Raw genomic sequence first — 23,627 nt, 5'->3', positions numbered from 1 at the left:
AGACGGACATCAGAGTATTTTTCAGTACACCAAAACGCAAAGTAAGAACCCTAGTAGCCTAATATCTCAAAGACTAGTTGATAAAATGTTCATAAGAAAGAAATGAAATTCTAATGGAAATGTTTCACAATGATGTCATTAGGCAGAGCAGGCAACAGATTGCACACAGACAGCAGAGTTGGGGACAGATATGCAGGGACAGACTGGCAGAGACAGGGAGTCTCAGGTATGTTTGTTGAGTCTTTGTTTGGCAACATTATGAAAGGTTCTCTTTTTTTTTTACTTGTAAAATAGGAACATAATTGGAAAATGCCATGGATACCCCCACTCTCAACTTAAACTGGTGACTGAACTAAGATTTGTTAAAGGCAATGGTATTGCTGTTGTGAATAGTTGTGTAGTTTTGGGTACCGGTAGTTAGGAGTACGGCAAACACCTTATTTCTTTGGTTCCTCAATATACATTTACCATATTACAATGTAGGCTATGTGTTACAGCACTACTTTTGGTGTCCCCCTCAGGAATTGCTCTTGAGAAAATGTCATGTAATTGTCCCCCCCAAAGTTGATATCAGATTTTCGCCCCTGTCTGGCAGACAATCAACGATTATGGTGTCCACATATTTCCATTATTCCAAAGGAAAAGCCTGCTGTACTGTCAAGCATCCCATCAAAGCCATTTCTGCACAATACGAGTTGTACCAGTAGAGGGCGTAAGAGACCATTACAAAAGAACACCCATAATAATGACTCGCCTCAAAAAACAAGTTTTACATGTACTGAATTTATTGGGCTGCTTGTTGATTTTCACATATACACCAATCCTCTCAGATCTTCATAAGTGCCCATGAGGGTAGGAAGTAGTGTTAAATTAAACATTTTGGAGTTGTCACAAGAGTTAACCGCAACTTGATAACTCTAGTCATACAGAGCATTCGGAAAGAATTCAGACCTTGACCTTTTCCACTTTGTTACTTATTGTCAAATTGATTAAATTGCTCCCCCCGTCCCCAAGTCACTCCTGCATTGTTTTGGCTGTGTGCTTAGGGTCGTTGTCCTGTTGGAAGGCAAACCTTCACCCCAGTCTGAGGTCCTGAGCACACTGGAGCAGGTTTTCAATCAAGGAACTTCGTCAAGGAAGTCGTTCATCTTTCCCCTCGATCCGGACAGGTCTCCCATTTGCTGAAAAATATCCCCACAGCATGATGCTGCCACCACGCTTCACCGTAGGGATGGTATTGGCCAGGTGAGGAGCAGTGCCTGGTTTTCTCCAGACGTGACACTTGGCATTCTGGCCAAAGAGTTAAATCTTGGTTTCATCAGACCAGAGAATGTTTCTCATGGTCGGTGCCTTTTAGCAAACTCCCAAGCGGGCTGTCATGTGCCTTTTAGTGAGGAGAGGCTTCCGTCTGGTCTCTCCCATAAAGGCCTGATTACTGGAGTACCGCAGAGATCGTTATTCTTCTGGAAGGTTCTCCCATCTCCACAGAGGAACTCTGTCAGAGTGACCATAGGGTTCTTGGTCACCTCCCTGACCAAGGCCCTTCTCCCCTGATTGCTCAGTTTGGGTGCATGGCCAGCTCTAGGAAGTCTTGGTGGTTCAAAACTTCCATTTAGGAATGAGAGGCCACTGTGTTCTTGGGGACCTTGACTGCTGCAGAACTGTTTTGGCACCCTTCACCAGATCTGTGCCTCAACACAATCCTGTCTTGGCGCTCTACGGACAATTCCGTCAACCTCATGTCTTGGGTTTTGCTTTGACATGGACTGTCGACTGTGGGACCTTATATTGACAGGTGTCAATATAAGGTCCAATCAAAATCATGTCCAATCAATTGAATTTACCACAGGTAGACTCCAATCAAGTTGTAGAAACATCAAGGATGATCAATGGAAACAGGATGCACCTGAGCACAATTTTGAGTCTCATAGCAAAAGATCTTAATACTTACGTAAATAAGTTTAATTTTTCTAAAAACCTGTTTTCCCGTTGTCAATATGGGGTAGTGTGTGTAGACTGATGCAAATGTCATCAATTTCAGAATAAGGCTGTAAAGTAACAAAATGTGGAAAAAGGGGTCTGAATTCTTTACCGAATACACTGTAACAGTCTTAAATTTACTGAATTCAAGGGGGTTATGCAACCTTAAAGCACATGTACTGCACAAATTAACCTTCCTTTAACAAAAGACTAACTGTCATGCATTTACTTTAGAATAATACACAAAAAAAAAAGAAGACCAAAACAGTTGGTTATAACAGTTTGTTCAACTGGATGCATAACAAAAAATAATTGAGGGAAACCATTTTAAATCACAGAACTTTTAATTTCAAAAGAAATCCACATCCTCAGATAGAGTTGGAAAAGAGAAAAATAAACTTGGTGGATGAGAGGCCAGGGGGCTTTAGTAATACAGCTGCTGCAGAGGGGCAGTGCTGGCAGGTTATAATACAGAAGGATCAGAGAATAGCCACTACACCGCTAGGGAGAACAGAAAATCCAGAGAGCTAGCATATATCGAATCTTTACATTTTATTCCGATTCATTAGCATTTTATAGAAATCAGTTTTGGATTAAAAATGTGGATAAACCATGGTACCCAAATAGCATGAAAAAAATTGAAATAAAAATCACAAATCTAGTGGAGGAAGGGGCAGTAGAAGAGCAGCCATCTTGTGAGAAAAGCTGGTACCTCGATGGGGGAATTCAAGAGACATCTGAAACAGAGGGATTGAATAATGGATGAAAACAGCATATAGACAGAAATGAGACGACGACAAGATAATGCATTAAAACTCAGAGAGAAAAATCAATTATTTTATGTGGCTGTAGGGATTGCTTTGTTTACTCTTCAAAAGCAAAATGGTGTATGGACAGAATGAGAAAACTGATACTCACAACTAGCAGGCCTGGCGCCATATCTTCGCATGATCTGGTCTTGTGTGAATTTCACAAAAGATTCGTATTGTTCTGCAACAGACAATAAAAATAAAAAAAGGCCAACGGATTAGTACAAAACTGAATGTGCAGATTCAAGTACCAGCTAGGTCCCCAACATGTGTAGATACAGGTGATGGAAAAAATAATACTTGGTGCTTCAGCCTTCACTAAACACCAGCTAAAAGGTTGATCATATTAATCATTCCAGTCAGAGCAGATGTATATTCTAGAAACATTAGCAGTCCTGGCTAGTACATAAATCCATATCTGCCAAGAGCAGCCCCTAATTAAACAAAACAATCAGCAGGACATTAGATAAAAGGCATTAAAAGGTATTCTGGGGGAGCAGAAAATAGGCCTCTCCTATTGCACACAGGGTGCCATTTGTAGAAGTCTTTCTTCATTGCTAGTGCTAAAGGGTGTGAAAACATTTAAGACTTCTGTAAGACGGAACAAACTAAAGCCATTTTCACCATATCGTGCTGACCCGAACCAATGTGCTAGCTGACATTTTCACAACTTTTGGCATGGTTCCAGCATCTACAGTGGATGCATAACCATGCAAGCTCAGTGTGTTTCGGCTTGGCTCAGTAATGTGAAAAGCCCAGTTGACTGAGGTTTAAGGATGGTGATATGACATGTGCTGTCTGTACCTGCAAGTTTTGTGTTGAGGATCTGTTCGTATTCCTCCCGGATCTTCTCCTCGTGGTCTTTGAGCAAGCGCTCACACAGGTAGCTCACCTGCATCAGTGTGAACGACGGCTGGTCCTTCCTCGAGGCACCTGAGACACACAGTGAAATTTTATACAGGCTGACATTGCCCATGCCATCTATACATATACTACAGGTCAGAGTTCAATGTCCTCTCCAGGAATAGATGTCTACGCAATAATGTATTTGCCGTTTGTCGCCTTCAACTCAGCAGCAGCCTAGAGCAGTGGTTCCCAACCGATGTGCTGCATGCCTTGAACTCAGGTGTTCACACGACTGGGCAGGGGTGCAGCTATGGGTGGGTATAGGCCCACCTACTGGGGAGCCAGGACCTGCCAATCAGATTGACTTTTTACACACAAAAGGGCTTTACTACAGACAGAAATACTCTTGAGTTTCATCAGCTGTCCAGATGGCTGGTCTCAGACGATCGCACAGCTGAGAAGCCAGATTTAATCTTCTATTTTTTTGTCACAGAAAATAGATGGTTTGCGGAATGAATCAGATGATATGTGAGGTCATTACCGCTTAATAAATTAGGTCAATTTTAGGTGTGCCGCAGAATTTAATATCCCATCAAGGTGTGCCACGGTTCAAAAAAGGCACAAAAAAGTGGCACTAACGAGACCCCGTTGCCAAGTCTGAGCTTGGAGCTGGATCCAGGGCAAGGCAGAATGATTCATGCCCTGGGATTTTACGTGTACTTTGAGCCATTCTGAATTTCTGACCAAAGTTAAAAGCTAAATTCCAGGCAATAGTCTCAGAACTAGGAGAGAAGTATAATTACTAGAACGGAGTGACAAATATTCACATTCAAGTCAATGGTCTCCTGAGTGGCGCAGCGGTCTAAGGCACTGCATCGCAGTGCTAGAGGCGTCACTACTAAGCCTGGGCTGTATCACAACCGGCCGTGATTGGAGTCCCATAGGGCGGCGCACAATTGGCCCAGCGTCGTCCGGGTTAGGGGAGGGTTTGGCCGGGGTAGGCAGTCATTGTAAATAACATTTTGTTCTTAAGGAGAGGGCACTGACTAGCTATACTTGAGCCAATGGGAGCTATAAAAACATATACCGACTCCAAGCATCATTACGTAACGTCTATGGAGGCTGAAATGTTTGGGGTTTGTATTACCGCTGCATGCTCACACTGAACACCATATGAGTGGTGACGGGGTTTGGCAGGTGACTCAGTTGTTGGCCCACCTCGCACAACATCAAACAACGCGCGTGTCCCTCCATCTCACCTGGTGGGGAGCTGGGGGCGGTGAGGGAGGAGCTGGGGGCATCGGTGGAGCTACAAGCAGCCTCACTCTGGTTGAAGGCCCCCTCCAGCTGCCGTCGCCGCTGGTAGCGGCTGTACTCCTGACGGATGTTCTGGAAGATCTGCTCTGTAGAGGGGACAGAACACAGGGGACATGGTCATAAACAGGGCCGGGAACAACCAGCACTCAGAGGACAAAGCCTGGAGCACCAATATGAAGATGGTGCCCGCCTAGTTGATTTTAGAAGACAACTAGCCACAGCCTGCCTTGAACGCCCAAACATAAAAAAAGATGGTCTCTGATCATAACAAACCAGCCATGTCAGATAGCTAAGAACATCGGTATTTTCAGAAGCTACATGTTGTTGATCACTACAAGCTAGTCATGCTATAGGCCTAGTAGGTGTAGTGTTCAATGATAGCAGAATGTTTTCCTCAAGCCTCAATGAATGCCCACAGCTATGCACACAACCTATGAGCTGCAGTGTTCAGCTGATGTGGTTTTCAAAACAAAAAAACCCGCACTAACAGGAAGGAGCGCTTTAAAGCTGGGCCAGACTAACGTCAGCGACAAACACACACCAGCTGTGTCAACCCCCACAGCACACTTGCGTGCACACGCATATACTTCCTCAAAATGAAACCACCCCTTCTGAGATCCTGTAATGGCGAGAAGGGATGAAGGAGTCCATTTCACTTCTTCCTTCAAATCTTTCAGGAATTGTGATTCATCCATAGCTGACTAGGAGACAGTCAGGCTTAACAGGTCTTCATGTCTGTGAGAGGCCAACTAAGCCAAGACAAAAATGGTAGACTGCTTGTCTTGTACAAGCATGTCTGGCAATAACACAGTAAGAAATCTACTTGAATAGCAGAGTGATTTATTTAGATAGATCTGGGTGACATCTGACTGCAATGCAGAGGGCGGGAAGGAGTGTGAAACAGGGCACCGGTCTGACATGCTACAGCCTCCTTCCCAGAGAAATTGGGTTGGGTTTCATCCTCCAAGGTCTTTGATCACTGCAGAGCTGGGCTTCAGCCAAGCTGCATCCCTAATGGCACCCTATTCTCCATGTAGAGCCATGGTCAAAGGTAGGGCGCTAGGCTATAAAAGGGATTAGGGTGCCATTTGGGATGAGGTAATCTAACGTAGCAGGCGTAAAAGACAAACACCAGAGCGGAGTTCCCACATCCGGTTCTCAACGGAAAAGGAACCTTGGTAGAATTAGCTTCAGCCCTGAAAACCGGACGCATCCGGTTGTTGGCAACACCGCTAAGCCTTGGGACAAGCCTAGAGATCTGTGGGCAGAGCTAGGCCCTACATGTGCTCAGGCAGTGGTGGTACCCACTCTTTTTAGCCTAAGCAGCGGGACTGCACCTAAAGCCTTTTGACTTCATTTTAGGGCCAATTCCAGTGCTGCTAATGTTTCTAGAATATACATCTGCTCTGACTGGAATGATTAATATGATCAACCCTGGAGGAAGTAGCTAGCCCCTAATTGGTGAAGACATATCCCACTGGAAACCTTTCCTAATCAGATCCACTGAGATCTGGCACCTCACTTGCAAGGTTTTTGACTAGGCCATGTTCATTAAGAGCATGAGCAAACATACAAAGACAACTAAACCCATCAACCTGGTACTAAACTGAAATTTCACAGATTGGTGTAAAGTAAAAAACAGCCAGAGTGTGAAAGGAGGAGTTATCCTTATTCTGCCTCAAAGGGCGAAGGGCCTGTGTGCACCACTCTAGGGAGGCCTGCCTCATTTATCTTGGGTTGAGAGAGCAACAGCCATATCAAGGTAAGAGCAAACATGGGGTGTGGGGGCTGTAGGTAACCTAATGGTTAGAGCATTGGGCCAGTAACCGAAAGGTTGCTAGATCGAATCCCCGAGCTGACAAGCTGTCATTCTGCCCCTGAACAGGGCAGTTAACCCACTGTTCCTAGGCAGTCTTTGTAAATACAAATTTGTTCTTAATTGACTTGCCAAGTTAAATAAAGGTTAAATGAAATAAAAAAAAAACATGCATGTCTCCATGAGCTGTTCTGTGGGGGAAGATAGCTAGCCAGCCTAGATGGGCATGTTCTCAATTCATATTTCCTCACCTCCTCACAAAATGCATTATAAGAAGCAGTAGTCCGCGGGGAGGGACATCCTGAATATTTGCGTCCAATGCACTCTGTAGAGGCAACAAGAGAAGAGAATCTAGGCAGGATTAATTGAAAACTAGCCTTTTCCAGATGCCATTGAGAGTGAGATTGCCAGTCAGTCACATGACTAGCAGAGTACATGACAAAAGCAGCAGAGGGGTTGAGGAGCAGAAGCCTTCCTGCAGCTCTAATCTGACAGGCTTTGTTTATTTAGCCACTGCTAAACTTTCCTAACTTAATAAAAGCTGTACTTATCCCAGAGACAGGAGTATATGAAGGGGGCTAGACTAGACCTGGATGGCTTCCCCCTTGAAAAGTTCAGTTGAGGCGTGACTCAAAAATGTTTCACGATGCTGCATGAACGGACTAGTTGAAAGGCCACTGTCTGCCAAGGCCAGATTGTCTGCCAATGCTACCCCAAACAGATTGGTGCAATGAGCTATTAGCTTGAGAGTCACATTGTTTATCTAAATAGCTTACCTACTACAATGAGGCTTAAGCACAAGTCATAAGTCACTCCCTAACATTAAATAGTCAAAAAGGTTTGATTCTTTATGTCGGTGCCATGACAGCAAAAGTCACTGGCATCTCAATCTCCATTCCTGTAGGCTACATTTTGAGACACTCCATTTGATACATGGGTGAAAGTATATTTCATTTCTTCCCAGTACGGGACTTCCTATGAGTGCACGAAATTAAATCATTGAATTAATATTGGGATTCTACGTAACTAACGGATCTCTGTGGGCCTCGACGTAAAGATTCATCATTTAACTTTTGAAATGTATGACCTTTTATTGTAGCATAAACATGTGATATTTTCATCTGATTGTCAAACAAACCACTTCAAAAAGGGCTCCTTTACTAGGCTACCCACACATATGCATCTACTTGCAACATATTTCCAGCATCCAAACAGTGGTGAATGGAAATAGACATCTGTTAGGCAAAACACCACCGAGCGTAATGACATTTTGTCGATTGTCATTAGGCCAGAATTCATGCATCCACTGCCGTCCGAGCATCAGCCATTCATCTCTGCCGTGGCAAAATGTCAGTGTTGTCGAACCACATTGAATTGGAGCGTATGCTATACCACCTATTTTAAAGTACTTTCTCATTTTTCATGCCTCTGACATGCAGTTGGCTAATGATAAATAAATGGTGTAATAGCCTCGTTTTCATTACATTGTTTTAATAGGTGATGTTTTACCAGCATGGCGTACCGCCACTATCTATTTGGCTGGGACGCCATACTGGACCTCCTTAATTTCACTGCATGATTTGATCAAACGCATTAAGTTGACAAGAGACATCCTTTTCCAAATCAGGGCACATCTGGACTTGGGTGTTCTGTGCTGAATGATCTCAGAGCTCCAGGGTAACCTTTTGAGTGACAAGTGAAATCCCTCTCCTGCTGCCAGTCACTGCCAGCCAGGCCAGCACTGCCAACCACCAGAATACCAATCTTAGGGTGTTGCCTAGTAACAATGACCCTGTCACGGCCAGGCCAACGCAATCAATCACGGAGACTTCCTGCGAGAGGGAAAAGCCTCAGCTAAAAGGCTTAGGGAGAACAAACAAAAACAGTGTATAAGGAAAGAGATTGGCCAGATAAGTTGGACGTGGGGGACAACGGTTGGCGGTGAAAAAAAATAAAAAAATGTCGGTCTGACTCATTTCACCCTCCATTGCTGAAGTATAGTGGGGGGGACTTATGGACTGCAAAGCCGCCAGGAAGCAGGCTGTATTGTGAGTCAGGCCAAGTTGATGTAGCAAAGACCCTGTTAAAGTATGGAGACATCATTGGTTGCTACTAGAGCATGACAACGGGTGGGAACTGGCCACAGGGCTTACTAACTGCCGGGAAGTTGGGGTATAATGAATTGAAGGAAAATTCTGGCGACAAGTACTAGGCTAGCTAGGCTCACGCTGTGCTGAACATTAGCACAGAGAAGTAGGTCAGGTTGCAGTATTCTTCAAAACACAAACCAGCTTAATTTATTGCACAAGGTAAGAACCTGGAAGGTATTCTTAAGAAACTCTGCACAGATCTAAATCCAACATACCCCAACTCAGTGACCCACTGAAGACATCTGAGCTGATGCAGTCTGTCATGACAATACAGCACACGTACCACAAGTAGGGATGTGAACGTGTTCAGTAGTGTGTAGAATATTCTAGCCTATTCATTGATGATAGGCCCTACTTTACTGAAGTTGCGAGCCATTGCAAGACAGTTCCATTGCGAGATGCAGCTTTTGATTGCCAATAGATGGGCCTAGTGCACGGTTCTGTCTGCCTGCCTGGTGGATGACCTGCCTACACTGTGTCCCTCTCCTCTCCCCGTCCCTCGCTAGGAAAGGTGTGTGTGTGCAGAAGTACGGCAACTAGATCAGTCTTCTCCATTCCAAAAATACTGAATCTTAGGAATCGATTCCGAATCTTGACACTGAGAAATGGGAGTCAACTTATTGGACGGTGTCGTGACGTTGGTATTATCAATGTGATTGCTATTTGTTGACTAATTAACTGTTTATAAATACGTGATTAAATTAAATCAGGTAACCATTAACTCAGCAAAATGCGGCAACATGGGAAAAGTTCAATATGTTACCGTTTCCCAAATTAACTCAAAGAATGATAATATCGATTTCAGAGCAGTCATTAATTAATTTCCTAATAAGTCTCATTCTAAACATTGCATAATTCGTAAATCTGCACAAACCCAGGTCTCACTAAATCATTCTGTACCACATAAATTCAGTTGATCATTTACTTTCTAACTAGTAAAACGATAATAAAATAAAGACTAGGTTATTGGTTTAGAACTTAACCTCTCTGGGCTAGGCGGGACGAATTCGTCCCACCTACGTAACAGCCACTTGCAGCCTGTGGCGCGATTTTCAAAACCTTAAAAATCCTATTACTTCAATTTCTCAAACATATATGACTATTTTACAGCTATTTAAAGACAAGACTCTCGTTAATCTAACCACACTGTCCGATTTCAAAAAGGCTTTACAACGAAAGCAAAACATTAGATTATGTCAGCAGAGTACCAAGCCAGAAATAATCAGACACCCATTTTTCAAGCCAGCATATAATGTCACCAAAACCCAGAAGACAGCTAAATGCAGCACTCACCTTTGATGATCTTCATCAGATGACAACCCTAGGACATTATGTTATACAATACATGCATGTTTTGTTCAATCAAGTTCATATTTATATCAAAAACCAGCTTTTTACATTAGCATGTGACGTTCAGAACTAGCATATCGAGTGCATAGAGGAGGTCTGTATCTATAATTCTTAAAATAATTATGCTTTTTGTGAACGTTTATCGTGAGTAATTTAGTAAAATGTTAGCGAATTCCCCGGAAGTTTGCGGGGGGTATGCTAGTTCTGAACGTCACATGCTAATGTAAAAAGCTGGTTTTTGATATAAATATGAACTTGATTGAACAAAACATGCATGTATTGTATAACATAATGTCCTAGGGTTGTCATCTGATGAAGATCAAAGGTGAGTGCTGCATTTAGCTGTCTTCTGGGTTTTGGTGACATTATATGCTGGCTTGAAAAATGGGTGTCTGATTATTTCTGGCTTGGTACTCTGCTGACATAATCTAATGTTTTGCTTTCGTTGTAAAGCCTTTTTGAAATCGGACAGTGTGGTTAGATTAACGAGAGTCTTGTCTTTAAATGGCTGTAAAATAGTCATATGTTTGAGAAATTGAAGTAATAGGATTTTTAAGGTTTTGAAAATCGCGCCACAGGCTGGCAGTGGCTGTTACGTAGGTGGGACGAATTCGTCCCGCCTAGCCAAGAGAGGTTAACACAATGGCAACAGGTCCCTAGCGGACCAACACGTTACACAAGATGGAGATTTAAAGAAAGAAAGTGCATGAGAAAAGCACACTTAGGGTTAAACTAAACATAATTTACAAATGTGTCTAACACCTTACCATGAACTGCCGCTCTTATGGGTCAGAATTATGAACGTATTTACTTGAAGGTCTCTGTTGGGCATCTCCTTAACCTGTTTAGGATAGGGGACAGTATTTTCACGGCCGGATTTTTTTTTTAAACGTACTCGATTTAATCTGGTTATTACTCCTGCCCAGAAACTAGAATATGCATATAATTGTTTGATTTGGATAGAAAACACCCTAAAGTTTCTAAAACTGTTTGAATGGTGTCTGAGTATAACAGCATATGAGTTATGAGTTATATGCCAGGCAAAAACCTGAGAAATCCAACCAGGAAGTGTAGAAATCTGAGGTTTGTAGTTTTTCAAGTGATTCCCTATCCAGTATAGTGTCTGTGGGGTCATTTTGCACTTCCTAAGGCTTCCACTAGATGTCAGTCTTTAGAACGTTGTTTCATGCTTCTATTGTGAATGAGGAGAGAATAAGAGCTCCTGGAGTCAGATGACTGAGAGAATGACATGAGTTCAGTGGCGCGCACTCCCGTGAGAGTTACCTGTATTCCTTTCTGAAGACATTGGAATTGTCCGGTTGGAATATTACTGAAGATTTATGATAAAAACATCCTAAAGATTGATGCTATACATCGTTTGACATGTTTCTACAAACGTAAATAGAACTTTGACTTTGTCGTGGCATTTCGCGTGCACTTCCTGCATTTGGAGTAGTGGACTAAACGCTCAAACAAAAAGGAGGTACTCGGACATAAATGGACTTTATCGAATAAAACAAACATTTGTGGAACTGGGATTCCTGGGAGTGCATTCTGATGAAGATCAAAGGTAAGTGAATATTTATAATGCCATTTCTGATTTTAGTTGACTCATATGGCAGGTACCTGTATTGCTTGTTGTTGTCCGAGCGCTGTACTCAGATTATTGCAAAGTGTGCTTTCGCTGTAAAGTTTTGAAATCTGACACAGCGGTTGCATTAAGGAGAAGTGTATCTATAATTCTTTGAATAACAGTTTAATATTTTATCAACGTTTATGATGAGTATTTCTGTAAATTGATGTGCTCATTCACTGGAAATTTTGGGAGGCAAAACATTTCTGAACATTACATGCCAATGTAAAAATTGTTTTTTTTTGGGATATAAATATGAACTTTATTGAGCAAAACATGCATGTATTGTGTAACATGAAGTCCTATGAGTGCCATCTGATGAAGATCAAAGGTTAGTGATTCATTTTAGCTGTATCTTTTTTTGTGACACCTCTCCTTGCTTGGAAAATGGCTGTGTGGTTTCTCTTGTTTCGGCACTGTCCTAACATAATCTAATGTCATGCTTTCGCCGTAAAGCCTTTTTGAAAATCGGAGACAATGTGGTTGTATTAACCTCTAGGGTCGGCGGGACGAAATCGTCCCACCTACGTAACAGCCAGTGGAATCCTGTGGCGCGTTATTCAAATACCTTAGAAATGCTATTACTTCAATTTCTCAAACATATGACTATTTTACACCATTTTAAAGACAAGACTCTCGTTAATCTAACCACACTGTCCGATTTCAAAAAGGCTTTACAACGAAAGCAAAACATTAGATTATGTCAGCAGAGTACCCAGCCAGAAATAATCAGACACCCATTTTTCAAGCTAGCATATGTCACAAAAACACAGAAGACAGCTAAATGCAGCACTAACCTTTGATGATCTTCATCAGATGACACACCTAGGATATTGTTATACAATACATGCATGTTTTGTTCAATCAAGTTCATATTTATATCAAAAACCAGCTTTTTACATTAGCATGTGATGTTCAGAACTAGCATACCCCCGCAAACTTCCAGTGAATTTACAAAAAAATTATTAAATTACTCACGATAAACGTTCACAAAAAACATAACAATTATTTTAAGAATTATAGATAAATTACTCCTCTATGCACTCGATATGTCCGATTTTAAAATAGCTTTTCGGTGAAAGCACATTTTGCAATATTCTAAGTAGATAGCCCGGCATCACAGGGCTAGCTATTTAGACACCCAGCAAGTTTAGCACTCACCAAAGTCAGATTTACTATAAGAAAAATGTTATTACCTTTGGTGTTCTTCGTCAGAATGCACTCCCAGGACTTTACTTCAATAACAAATGTCGGTTTGGTCCCAAATAATCCATAGTTATATCCAAACAGCGGCGTTTTGTTTGTGCGTTCAAGACACTATCCGAAAGGGTAAAGAAGGGTGACGAGCACGACGCATTTCGTGACCATTTTTTTTTTTTAATATTCCATTACCGTACTTCGAAGCATGCCAACCGCTGTTTAAAATCAAATTTTATGCCATTTTTCTCGTAAAAAAGCTATAATATTCCGACCGGGAATCTGCATTTAGGTAAAAAGACGAAAGAAAATAAAGCATGGGGTCGACTCGTGCACGCGCCTAAGCCCATTGTCCTCTGATCGGCCACTTGTCAAAAGCGCAAATGTGTTTCAGCCTGGGGCTGCCTCGATATCATTCAGCTTTTTCCCGGGCTCTGAGAGCCTATGGGAGCCGTAGGAAGTGTCACGTTACAGCAAAGATCCTCAGTCTCCAATAAACAGAGACAAGAAGAACAAGATCTTGTCAGAGAGGGCACTTCCTGTAAGGAATCTCAGGTTTTTGCCTGCCATATGAGTTCTGTTATACACAGACACCATTCAAACAGTTTTAGAAACTTTAGGGTGTTTTCTATCCAAAGCCAATAATTATATGCATATTCTAGTTACTGGGCAGGAGTAGTAACCAGATTAAATCGGGTACGTTTTTTATCCGGCCGTGTCAATACTGCCCCCTACCCCCAACAGGTTAAGCTCTTCTCCCAAGGACATCAATGACAGATTCCGTAAGTTTTACGAGAGACTATATAGACACATCTAAAGCAGATCCTAACCCTTTAATCATGCAAAACTTTTGGAAAAACTAATCTCCCTGCCCTGTACCAGGAAATCTGAGAAATTCGAGTAACTATTAAATCTCTAAAAAGCGACAAGACCCCAGGCCCAAATATATTCCCTGGTGAATTCTATAAAACATTAAAACTCTGGCTAACAGGCTTAGCACTTTAGTGGTCCAGTCGGACCAGACCGGCATTATCTCCGACAAACTCAGTCTTCAATCTCAGGCGCCTCTTCAACATTATGTATTCTCAGGTTACCCAACGTTGACCTTGCCGTTGCATCTCAACGCTGACAAAGCCTTTGACCAAGTTGAGTGGTCCTATAGAAATGTAATATTGGAAACACGTTCATAAAAAAAATTTAATATTTTTTTTTTAAAAGAGACAACTTCTATATAGGAACCCCCATGTGCAAGAATAATCAACAAACCAAATCAGTCGCCCTGATTTAACCTTTAGAGGGACAAGAACAAAGTTGTGTGCTGTCGCCTCTGCTTTTTCCTCTAGCCATTGAACCCAGCTCAAGAGGTCAGATCTCACACAACAATACAAGGCTATAATACTAAAGACGTAAATAAGATTTCTCTATACGCAGATGACATTCTCTATGTAACAGAACCACAATCCAATATTCCAGATATGTTTGATTTGATTAACCTGTTTGGTACTGTCTCGTGACATAGAACCAATTGGAACAAGAGCAAACTAATGCCCAGTCGGTTGCAAAACCCCTCTTGGTTAGAACATCTTCCATTTAAGTGCGCTCTTCAGAAATGTTTGCCCATCTAGTAATTGTAGTTACCAAACACTCCTCTGTATTGAAAATAGAATTTCCCACCTATGATGCAAAAATTCAAGGCCAACAGACATTTTAGACAACTCTCCGAATTTCCCTGCTCAGAAGAATGAATGCCAGCAAGATGGTCTCCCTCCAGCAAATGCTTTACCTAATCCAGAACACCATGGTCCTTTAATGAACAACTGGACTCTAACATACAGGAGAGGTTTAAAAAAAAAAAAAACACCTTGGTAAGTCCAAGATGAGAGATTTTTTATAAAATGTTTTACCTTTATATAACTAGCCAAGTCAGTTAACTTCTATGGGCTAGGTGGGACGCTGGTAGGGTTTTACAAGAGGAACATGTTTTCTGGGGCAAAGCCAAGGACAGGAGTAGATGGATAGAGTGAGGTTCAGTGAGGCTTTCGGGCCAGAGGGGACGTAGAGGATTAACTTCTATGGGCTAGGTGGGACGCTAGCGGGACACAGCCAGTGAAATATCAGGGCGGCAAATTCAAAAACAACAAAATGTCATAATTCAACTTTCTCAAACATACACTTCTCCTTGATGTAACTACATTGTTCGATTTCAAAAAGGCTTTACAGCGAAAGCAAAACATTAGATTATGTTAGGAGAGTACATAGACAAAAATAATCACAGCCATTTTCCAAGCAAGGACATGTGTCAATAAAGCCCGAAACACAGCTAAATGAAGCACTAGCCTTTGACGATCATCAGATGACACTCCTAGGACATTATGTTCCACAATATATGCATGTTTTGTTCGATAAAGTTCATATTTATGTCCAAAAACAGCATTTTACATTGTCGCGTGATGTTCAGAAAATGTATTCCCATCAAAACGTCCGGTGAATGTGCACATCAATTTACAAAAATACTCATCATAAACGTTGACAAAATGTATAACAATTACTTAAAGAATTATAGATAGACTACTCCTGGATGCAACCGCTGTGTCAGATTTTAAAATAGGTTACAGAGAAAGCACATTTTTCAATATTCTGAGTACATAGCTCAGCCATCACGGCGAGCTATACAGACACCCACCAAGTTCGGGGCAACCTAAACTCAGAATTAGTATTACAAATATTCTCTTACCTTTGCTGATCTTCGTCAGAATGCACTCCCAGGACTGCTACTTCCACAAGAAATGTTGTTTTTGTTCCAAATAATCCATATTTATGTCCAAATACCTCCGTTTTGTTCGTGCGTACAGTTCACTTATCCAAAAGGCATAATGCGCGAGCGCGGAACCAGAGACGAAAAGTCAAAATGTTCCATTACCGTACTTAGAAGCATGTCAAACGCTGTTTAAAATCAATCTTTATGGTATTTAACGTAAAACTGCAATAATATTCCAACCGGACAATAGCGTATTCATTCAAGGAGAAAAAGAAGGAACAGCGTGCTCGCGCATACCCAATCCCTTTGTTGCCAGGCAGTCCACTCAAACTGAGCTCCTATTATCTGCCCAGTGTCAGGAGAATGCTCAAACCACTTTCTGAAGGCTTTAGACAGCCAATGGAAGCCTTAGGAAGTGCAACATAACCCCACGGATACTGTAGTTTCAAAAGGGACTAGAAAGAAGAACTACAATTCTCAGATCCTCCACTTCCTGGTTGACTTTTTCTCAGGTTTTTGCTTGTCATATGAGTTCTGTTATACTCACTCACAGACACCATTCAAACAGTTTTAGAAACTTCAGAGTTTTCTATCCAAATCTACTAATAATATGCATATTCTAGTTTCTGGGCCAGAGTAGTAGCCTGTTTAAATTGGGTACGTTTTTCATCCGGCCGTGAAAATACTGCCCCCTAGCCCAGACAGGTTAAGAACAAAGTCTTATTTACAATGACGGCCTACCAACTGACTCTTCCAAATGTTATATTTTACTATTGGGCCGCTAACCTCTGTGCTGTTACGTTTTGGCTGCTCAGTTAGTATGGAGTGTGAGGATTGCCACCCCTTTATTGGTGCTGTGGTTATGTCCCGTCAATTTGGAGATGTCACTTTATAGTAATAATCATATACATACCACAGTCCGTATCTGGAAGCAAATATATATTTTTTGTACCTTAGCAGGAATGATATTGGCCTACCTATAGTGAGGAATCCCTCCTTTTCCCCGCTTACCTTGATAACAACTGAGCGATGGATCAATACCAGAGGGGATCTATATATAGAAGGGACCTTTGCTGAGGGAAACCTGTAATCTTCCCAAAAGTAACTTCTCCAGATACCTACAGAATAGAGGCCAAGTTATAGAACATCTTCCTACATCTGGAAATGCAAAACCTTCCAGATACACCATTCTTATGTGGGTTCAATAAAAAAATTTGAGCAAAGAAATGGGAGTCGACGTGGCAGGAGTCAAGGAATTCACTCTCTACCACTACGACATTGGATTGACAAAGACTTCATGTTTAAAAAAAAACAAAACACAGATGAGCTAGTTAAAAATCCAAGATTTAAAGCAGGCTTTTGTTTTTGAAATAGATCTAGGCTCTCCCTAAATAGCAGAAAACAGATTGTACAGTCAACTTCCCTGCCAGTTGTTGACACTATTTACCAGATTGCAGCAGCCACTACTCTTAAACCTTTGGATGCCTTCTACCATAGCGCCATTCACTTTATCACAGGTGACAGTTTTAATACTCTGCATCCTGAATGAAAAAGGTTGACTGGTCCTCATTAAAGTCTCGTAGATCAGTTAATTATTCCAATCAAGTGGGCTGAAGAGGGAGGAGGAGAAGCCGTCCATGTGCCCTGGGAACTACAACAAAGGAAACCTGACTGGCTTGTAGGGAATGCCAATAAATATGCAGGGGGGGCTGGACAGAAGAAACTGCCTTCACTGGCAAACCAATGTCTGCAGACACACCAACATCTTACATTCCTTTCCCCTCTGCAGTATGTAATTCAGCAAGCGAGGCAGATACTGAGTAAAATGCCAGTGTGCATTAAGGAGGATAGCTGGCCTGTACATACACAAAATCCATTAAAGTGGTGAAAGAAAACCCAACTAATCAAGGGAAAGAGGCTAAATTGCAGCAGGAGATTGTGTGCATTGCACACAGGAAGGCAGACAAACACCTCCTCCTCCATCTGCCCGTTACACGAGCTTCTTCAGCTGTTGAAACCTGTATGCGTGTGAACCTGCCAACACCCTTGTGACGTTGCTCGATTTTCTGCTTATTGCATCAAAAGTGCCATCAGCCTTATCTTGTGATGGATCGGTGTTTTTTCTGGATCAAAGAGGGGCTTAGGTGGGGGCTGTGGTGGGTCTGTTGGCACAGCCGAATTTGAGAATTCTAGAGGCCCCCCTTCTTAACAGTGTTGCATTTTTAAGCCAATTTCTTGCAATTCTACAAAATGTCTCCATTGAACTGAGATAAATTTGTCCAGTGTAAAGCTAATTTCATAAAACAAACATTTTGTAATTGAGCAGAGAATATTTTTTGCAGGTTAAAGCAAATTTCCTGTCATTCTACACATTCTGCCATTGAGCTGAGGGAATTGCCTTTTTAAACCCATTTTCCTGCATTTTGCCATGGCCTATGCAGTTTTATTTTGCTCAAACATATTAAAATGAATAAATGTATTGTTTTGGAATTTCCAATTCCCTGCCTAGCTTTTTTTTCCCAGTGATTGTTATCAAAAGATATAGATATCTACATACTTTATATCTGGTTTCAGTTTAATTTTACACAGAAAGCGTTATTCCCCATCCAGAAAATGAATACACCCTGTTTGGACTTAAGCGTCCCGAAAAAATGCTTAGGTGGAGCCCCCAATGGTTTCACTGGCAGATAAACCCTGGATACACAGCTTCTCCTTTACAAAAGAGAGAGAAAAAAATATATAGCTACGAAACAAGTCCTTGTCCAAACAAACAGGCTTAGGACTAGCCTACATGTCAGTTGCGCAATATGATTTGGTGCGAGGGGCTAGAGAGGACCAGGCCAACTGTCTTTGTTTGGCTTTGTCCAGAACTGGGACGCCAGTCACACAGTTCCCATTTCACTTCCACTATCAGCAAGTCATAGCTTACGTGGAAACCCACAGTTTATGCCAAGCACAAATATCTCAAGGACAGAAGATTTCAAAGCTACTGCCTAATATCCGCTCACCTTTTTTGACATCATTGTCATTTTGGAGTAACATTGTCAGCGGACAAAAGTGGTTGGGGAATGTTAGGCATTCACTCTGTGGGCATTCAATTAGGTACATTCCAGGAGAGCGCTCAACCCTTTCAAAGGTCAATGGGTGCCATGGAGAATACCAACTCCCAAGTGGTACAGCGGTCTAAGGCACTGCATCTCAGGGCAAGAGGCTTCACTACAGTCCCATGGTTCGAATCCATGCTGTATCATTTTTACATTTTAGTCATTTAGCAGACGCTCTTATCCAGAGCGACTTACAGTAGTGAACATATACATTTCAGGCATTTTTTTGTACTGCTCCCCCGTGGGAATCGAACCCACAACCCCGGCGTTGCACACACCATCCGGCTATGAGGGCAGCGCACAATTGGCCAAGCGTCGTCCGGGTTTGGCCGGAGTAGGCCGTTATTGTAAATAAGAATTTGTTCTTAACTGACTTGCCTAGTTAAAGGTTAAATAAAAACCACAGGTGGGGCGCAGGAAGCCGGTGTCCATGGGAGTTCAGTGTCATGGAATATTCTGAAGATAGGAATGTTGGACAAATACAGGGATGCAAACTGGTGAGGTCCCAAAAAGGTGAAGATGAGCGTTTGTAAAATGCAAGAAAAAAAATGTGCCCATTTTCAGAGTGGGGTTGTCACAATACCAACATTTTACTAATAATGTGATACTTGGCCTGGTATCACAATACCAAGTAGTATCACGATACCACAGGGTTTGCGCCCCCCGCCATCACGATACCAAGGACACCTGTTCCCATTCTATATGTTCAGCACGTGTGCTGCACAAAAACTTCTGACATTCACACCTCTACTCAATCCAACACATTGAATGCCATTTATCCCTTTTTCCAATGCCATCCACATTTTTGCATAGCCAATGTATGTTGTTAGCTAGCTAGCCAGGTAACATGACAAAACAAGACAGTTTGTTGCGGGATGAGGTAACTTCGGTAATATGGGGCATAACTTTTGAGCGGTTTTCAGTGATGTAAAGGCACAAGCATGACTGTTACTGTGGTCCGCTTTTCCTCTATGGCTCTCTGACGCTGCGTGACGGCGAAGCCTAGTCAGACAGGCCTGCGTGTTACAGGCAAAATTAAAAAGACATGCAATGCTAGCCGCACCAATAATTAAACAAGTGTAACAAAATAAAGTACTGCCTGCACACCCCAGCTAAATACCATTTTAAAACTGATAGAGATGCCCAGAAAGAACAGACGGAGAAAAGCAGTTGAGTAGACTAATGGCTGGTTAAGGGATGCGGCTGGCTGCTCACAGCTGCCAGATATGGCATCGTACTCTGAACTCTGATATTCTAGTTGTAGGACACATAGGGATGCATTCTGTGCGCAGTCATACATTTTGAGAGAGAGAGAAGGTAGTGATCACACCAGGGGAAGATCTGTTTGGACTGCTATTTTATTGCACAATGGGTAATATACTGAATCTGCAAACATGGTCATCCTACACTCTTAGGTTTTTGAGTCATTGAAATTATTTTTGTGACAGGAGGAGCTGCCCATCCATTGAACTGCAGCAGGATGCAGGGCTTGAATTGGGGTTATACTCAGCTAAATTTGAGTCTGGGACAAGTCAAAAATACAAAAGATGTTTTTTAAAAGCTGCATGAAACAAACATGGGGTTCAAAATGAAAGATGGGGCCTTGAGCATTGTAATCCTCCAGTTAACATATTATACACACACATCTGAACAAAGAAATTGGATCAAATTGTGCCAAGTGGGAGCAGGGTTTTAATTAGGGTTTAGACAGCTGTGAAGATAAGATCCTGTCAAATAGCTCGCCTCTACCCTGGTGTTGGCACATTCAATGAGCTTTGTGGGATTGCAGTCGAGATATCCAGGTAATTATCTTGCCACCCCTGCAGCCCCCACACTGGCTCAACTCTCACAGGGGATAACCTTTTCAAGCGGGTGGGCAGGATGGGTGCGAGCATAAAGGAGTAGAACAATGCCCTCTCAGCCCAGGGAAAAGCGAGAAGGTAAAAAATAAATAAACTGCGTTCCCACACTTCTAAACGAAAAGGCTTGGACGTTTCAATGCAGCGTTCTACTACATAACAATTACGTCTGCTTATGGAATAAAGTGGGTTAAATTTACAGCACTAAGTACCTAGTTAGGAAAACTCAACTGGTCATTGCTAACTTCGCATGTTTTATTTTAGTCACACGAAACAAATCATTGATTGTGGACCATGCAAAGAAAGCATGTAACGTTACGTTAGCTAACTAGCTGGGTTAGGGTTGTTATGCAGCTAGCTTAGCAAGCTGACGTTAGCTATTTTAGCAAGCCGACTACAAAACATGCCTTTTTTTGCTTTGTGTCATAGATAATGGTGCTAGCTAGCATGCCAGGCAATTCAAATTAATTCCTTAATATATATCAGTCAATGATTAACTAGTTAGCCAGCTATAACGTTAAGTTAGCTGACTGACTGCGTTTAGTTAACGTTACAGGGCAAACGTTAAGCTAGCTACTGTAACGTTAGGTACCCAACTAGCTAACGTTAGCTTATACACCAACCCCCATTCTCGCGAACCACCCATTCCACTCCACCCTAACCCCCTCCCCATATCACTCCCATGAAATGCAGCTAAATCCAACTTTTGACAATTTCTTACCTGGAGTTAGCCTGTGTTCTCCACCCATAGCCGGGGGAGACATCGAGTGTGATGATGGGCAGTCAACTGGCGGACGGAGGTTGCACCTTTGAGGGGACGGAGTGCTTGGAGCCCCCGGTAGTGCATTGCACCTTCTTCGTTTAGGAGACTGAGGACTGAGTAGGGCCTCAAACTCCATCGAACGCTTTAACGTAGCTCCACAGGCCATGGTGCCTGCTCAAAAGAGACAACGAAGATGTACAGTAGATAAACGAAAAATATCTTCTAAAAATGCTGTTGACGACTTTCTCTTTTCCGTTCCCCTCTCTTCACAACAACGGTTTGCCGAAACCGGGATAGTGAGCCAGCCAACTGCGGTGCCTATCGACTGAATTTCTAATACGTCACAAGGGCCGACCGTACCATTCTACAAAAATAGGGATAATTTAGATTTCGGAAAATAAATTATTCACGTAAAATGTTTCGTATAGAGCATAATTGTGATATCTAGATTTTATTTTAGATTTTATCCATTCAACATACATGGGTGGTAAATTTGGTCAATGATGTACTACTTTACACATTTATTGTTGTCATCCACCCCTTTTCTTTTATGACTACTGTTTTCAGTTTAACTCAAATTTTAGGTTAACGAGAGTACCCGATTGTTTTCTGATCGGTTGACGAGAGTGACTCTGCTCATTTTTTTACATTTTACATTTTAGTCATTTAGCAGACGCTCTTATCCAGAGCGACTTACAGTAGTGAATGCATACATTTCATACATTGTTTTTTTTTGTACTGGCCCCCCGTGGGAATCGAACCCACAACCCTGGCGTTGCAAACACCATGCTCTACCAACTGAGCTACAGGGAAGGCTCCTTTTATCAGGTAGGCCACAGTCTGTATCTGTTGTCTATCATGTTCGTTATAAATACTAAATCAAAACACTTTACACTTTACATACATCAATGAAAACCAAAGGCATTTCAAATGTCCCTTCACTTCCCATCAATGTCTTTTTAAATTACTGTTGAGCAACTCAAGCAAGAACAGCAGATCTGTTAGTGCTCTTCCCAACTACATTGTTTATTGCCAAGCCAAACATGACAATTAGTGACAGTTAGGCATCTCTAGATGCTCAATTTAATTAGTTCTGGTGACTTTGCAGTCTCACCTCCCTTCTTGCATTTTGCCTTCATATTAATTCATCCATGTTTTTTCAATATTGCAAAGAATATCACAGGGAAAACCTTTGAACCACAAATTGATAGATTTGGCTAAGGTTCCTCATAGGTTAATATGCCACTGTCTCTGCAAGAATACAGCCTAAACATTTGCCAATTGTGATGCATTTAATTACATACTGAGTCCATTGTGACACTACAGGTGAAATGATACATTGCATTGTGTACCATGTAGCCTAGAGCCCTCTGCACAGGGCAGGCATCTTTCTGCATGATGGATGTTAGCATATCATGTCATTATAGGCCTCTCCCCATGGCTTTTCTCTATACCATTGTCTATTAGAAGTTCACGTAGTCTACGTGATCCTCAATGGTCACTGACACTGGGGCAATATGTAGTTGCTGCAAGCTCAGTGTGTGTGGCTAGAAGGGGTGATACTGCAGCTCACACCAGACACATTTATTCATGTGATGCACAGTTGAGGCTCTCAGCTAAATGAATCAAGTTGACATTTTAGCACTTCACCCCCCACAAAGCGTTAGTGGGGCCTGGCAAAATGTAGATCTACAAGCTTCGTGTTCTTTTTCTGCAGAGCAATTGAATGTGTCCTTTTTAGATTCATATATCCTCATATTTTTATTCAGAGTGTAAAATTTCATGTGTGGTTGCACATAAACATTGAAGTCATATCATTAGTGAGTTATCCATTGTGTTTCTGGTCCCTAGTACCTGAGAGGGTCGTGCTTTATGTATTGACATGGATTTATTATCTGTGGTCATCTTGTCTGCCACCTTGCCTTAAAGGCCCAGTGCAGTCAAAAACTTGATTTCCCTGGTTATTATATATATATATATATTTCCACACTGAGGTTGGAATTGTTAAAATGATGATAATGCCCTTTTAGTGTAAGAGCTGTTTG

General features: G+C 41.9%; 1 protein-coding gene across 1 annotated transcript; it reads right to left on the bottom strand.

Annotated features, from left to right (window-relative positions):
* Positions 1-767: 767 nt before the first annotated feature.
* Positions 768-21,853, bottom strand: LOC100316864 (akirin 1). The gene is given in 5 exon segments (NM_001168520.1): positions 768-2,717; positions 2,899-2,970; positions 3,594-3,722; positions 4,895-5,038; positions 21,541-21,853. Coding segments are annotated over 5 exon segments (564 nt in total). The 5' UTR covers positions 21,749-21,853; the 3' UTR covers positions 768-2,706.
* Between the last annotated feature and the right edge of the window lie 1,774 nt (positions 21,854-23,627).

Source organism: Salmo salar, chromosome 02, assembly GCF_965601325.2.
Source record: "Salmo salar chromosome 02, fSalSal1, whole genome shotgun sequence".
Classification (NCBI taxonomy): domain Eukaryota; kingdom Metazoa; phylum Chordata; class Actinopteri; order Salmoniformes; family Salmonidae; genus Salmo; species Salmo salar.
This window is presented reverse-complemented; position numbering and strand designations above follow the sequence as displayed.